The 3166-nt window shown below is 33.3% G+C and overlaps 1 protein-coding gene across 1 annotated transcript; it reads right to left on the bottom strand.

The window, feature by feature from the left end:
* Positions 1-1751: 1751 nt before the first annotated feature.
* Positions 1752-2600, bottom strand: LOC149579668 (putative 2' cyclic ADP-D-ribose synthase BdTIR). The gene has a single exon (XM_089802386.1). The coding sequence runs from the start codon at positions 2598-2600 to the stop codon at positions 2088-2090; it is 513 nt and encodes a 170-aa protein (XP_089658512.1). The 3' UTR covers positions 1752-2087.
* Between the last annotated feature and the right edge of the window lie 566 nt (positions 2601-3166).

The raw sequence follows: 3166 nt of genomic DNA, 5'->3' as shown, positions 1-3166 counted from the left end.
GAACATAGCAATCTCACCAAATGAAATTGACATTGGATATCAAATTGTATAGATGACATCAATATCAACATCACAAATATATCTACTGATATTGAATAAAGTTCCCACAAATGCTTTTGAAAAGATTGTGTTGATTTAATAGAGAAACCCATGAATTCGTTTTAGCTTTTTTTTCCAGGACCTGAATCTTTTCATCAAATAGAATTTTGTTTTCTTAATAGAAAACTCTAAACATCTTCAAGAACAAAAAACCTAAACATCTTTAACGTGAAAACATTGAATTATTTACTGAACATCATTAACACAGAAACACTAATTGATAAATATTAAGGATGAAGACATTTATTTAATCAAACTTAGTACAAATGTATCAACCATTTCTACCAAACCATCATCACTATTGTTAGATGGAGTTTTATTTTCTTAAGATAAAACCCTATACATCCTCGACACAAAAACCCTAATCATCCTTGAACACAAAAATACTAGATTATTCAGTACTAGATCTAGTAACACCTTAAACATCCTAAACACAAAGAAGTTGAAGTGGAAGTATTATTATTTGGTGCTAAATTTGGTATTAGTCTTGACACCTTCAGAAATGGCATGCTTTGCGAGTTCTCTGAGGAGCATGATTTTTGTAGATGTTTGGATCCTCCTAGCAGTGATTGTGGTCTTCTTGCTATGACTGGAGAGTTCAATGGCTTCACCAACCAACTTATCAAAGATTTCACTGACAAAACAGTCCAAGATTTTGATGGCCTTTATATAAATACCCAAATCTGGATGGACCTGCTTGAGAACCCTATATATGTAACAATTGAATGTCTCCCTCATCTTCTTCTTGTGCTTTCTGCTCTTCCTTTTGTTGATTTCCACCATTAAGGGAAGTTTCTTCTCTACTTGATCATCTCCTGCTCAAAGAGAATAATATGGAACAGTTGAAGATGCCAGAAAGACATACCTGATGATCGGCTGATAAAAAGTGAAGGAAATCCATCTAGAGGTAAAACTCTTAAAAATGTCTTTCCATTTTTACCTTTTCCTTTCATGGGAGTTTATGTACAAAACAATTGAAATGATGCACACCTCATTACATGCAAACAAACATCATTCAACAAGTCTTTATCTTTTTTGCCATTACATGTCTCAAGATTTGTTAAAGGAGACAAGTAGCTTTTTTTGCAAGATGACAATTGCCTTCCTAAACATTTTAGGTAATATGTCTACCAAAAAAAGGAAAGAAAATTACCAGCAACCAATAGAAAAATATTAATTTATATTAATGACATCATTATATTTTGTAAACTATAGTATAAGATGAGATTATTTGAAGAACACAAATTCCAACTTACAAACTAATTCCTCTACATGCAATCAATAACTTTAGTCTCCTGTCTTACGACAGAGACTAATAATTGAATTATATGTCCCATTTGAAAAGTGTCAAAAGAATGTATTTCAATCCACTGAACATAACTAAAGAAAGATAGTGTAAAGTACAAAAAACTTGTATACTTGTATATTTTTATTTTCTTAACCAAAAATTAAGTTCCATAATAAATTATTTTCATTCATTCACTCAGTGTAAAATAATTTACTTCAAACTTCAAACTAAAGACATGTAAATAACTAAATGATACAAAATAAAATTTATATGATATTAAATTCTAGTTGTAAATATTACAAAATATCAATTTATCAAAAAATCTTAAATAGTTAAAATTGACTGGATTTTTTTGAGTTTAATATTTTCCAAAGATTTGTGATATTTAAGAGTGATTGACATTCAGAACCATAAAAAAAAAATTGTTTCAACGAAGATTATCATCGAGAAACAAAGCATTTGATGAGGTGTACACCAGACAACTACTCTCACAACCTATAAGTCTAACATTCTTCTCATTTTTAGCTGCCAGTGGAAATCAATTGCCATGGCATTTTGCCATCTTAATATATTCAGCCACACGCATTGTGATTTTCTCCACCAATTCCGCTTCCTCACTAAACCAGTGAAGGATTAAATAATTAAAAAGATTAATCTCAAGCCCAATAAAACTCAAACAAAATAAAACATTAATTGCATCTTACCCCTCACCAATAACAAAGCCTTGCACAAGTGAAACCCATCGCAGAGCATTCTTCCACTTCTCAAGCGTTCTACTATCAAGCCTATGCTTTCGTAAAGCTCTTGCATACTCCCCATTCTTCTTCTCCATTCGGACGTCAGAAGGTCGAATCTTCCAAAACACGGGGATAATTAGAGCCCCAGTTTGACTGATCAAAAGTAGCTCGTCCAAACACCACTCAGACTGAGCGTAGTTGGGAGATAAGATCACAACATGAACTAATGCACTTCGTATTGCACAAATTAGGGCTTGGGGAATGCATTCTCCCACTCGTACAGGCATTTTGTCTAGAAACACGTTGAATCCTTTATTCTCAACACTATGAAAGACTAGGCTTGCAATATTTTGCTTTGTATCTTTTCCGCGGTGATTGATGAAAACCTGATATGGTGGAGTTGGAAGAAGATAATGGAAGGAGGGATTGTGATCAGATAGCGGGGGTGAAGAATGGGAAGAAATGGTATTGCCCATTGCAGAAATGCTACTTAAGAAACAAAGCCATGTTTACTGGACCCCTATAAATAGAATGTTTTTTATTGTGAAACATTAGCCATTTTTACTAACGGCGTATAAATGGAACAATCATCGTTCCATAAAGGTCACGTTTAACTGTATATTTTTCTGCAGTTCAATGAAAACCAAACACGTACATCCCGTTTTTCTTCCATGCCTTTCCACGACAAATAGACGCCGCACAAATTGAACTTAATAAAAATCATTGCGTAAATATTATGTTTTTTCTTTAAAAATAGTCGGTAGAGCGTGGAGTTCTAAAGAGATAGACGTACAGCTTGATGAGTAATAGACGCGTGGAGCTCGATGACAAATAGACACGTGAACGTTTTTTAAAGATCTGATTCAATGACAAATAGACGCACAGACCATTTTTCGACCCTGCATTTCGAACATTTAATTATACAAACCAATTGTGATGTGAATATCAGGATTTAACTGTGTGATTTTTGAGTCAAACTCGATGACCCATGTTTCATGAGTAGTGATTCTACATGAATCCATCTCTCATGAGAATAAATGGA

The sequence above is a fragment of the Cupressus sempervirens genome, chromosome 1 (genome assembly GCF_028749045.1).
Source record: "Cupressus sempervirens isolate cs-2001-9-10 chromosome 1, ASM2874904v1, whole genome shotgun sequence".
NCBI lineage: Eukaryota > Viridiplantae > Streptophyta > Pinopsida > Cupressales > Cupressaceae > Cupressus > Cupressus sempervirens.
Note: the sequence above shows the minus strand (reverse complement) of the source record. Positions and strands in the feature narration are given on the sequence as shown.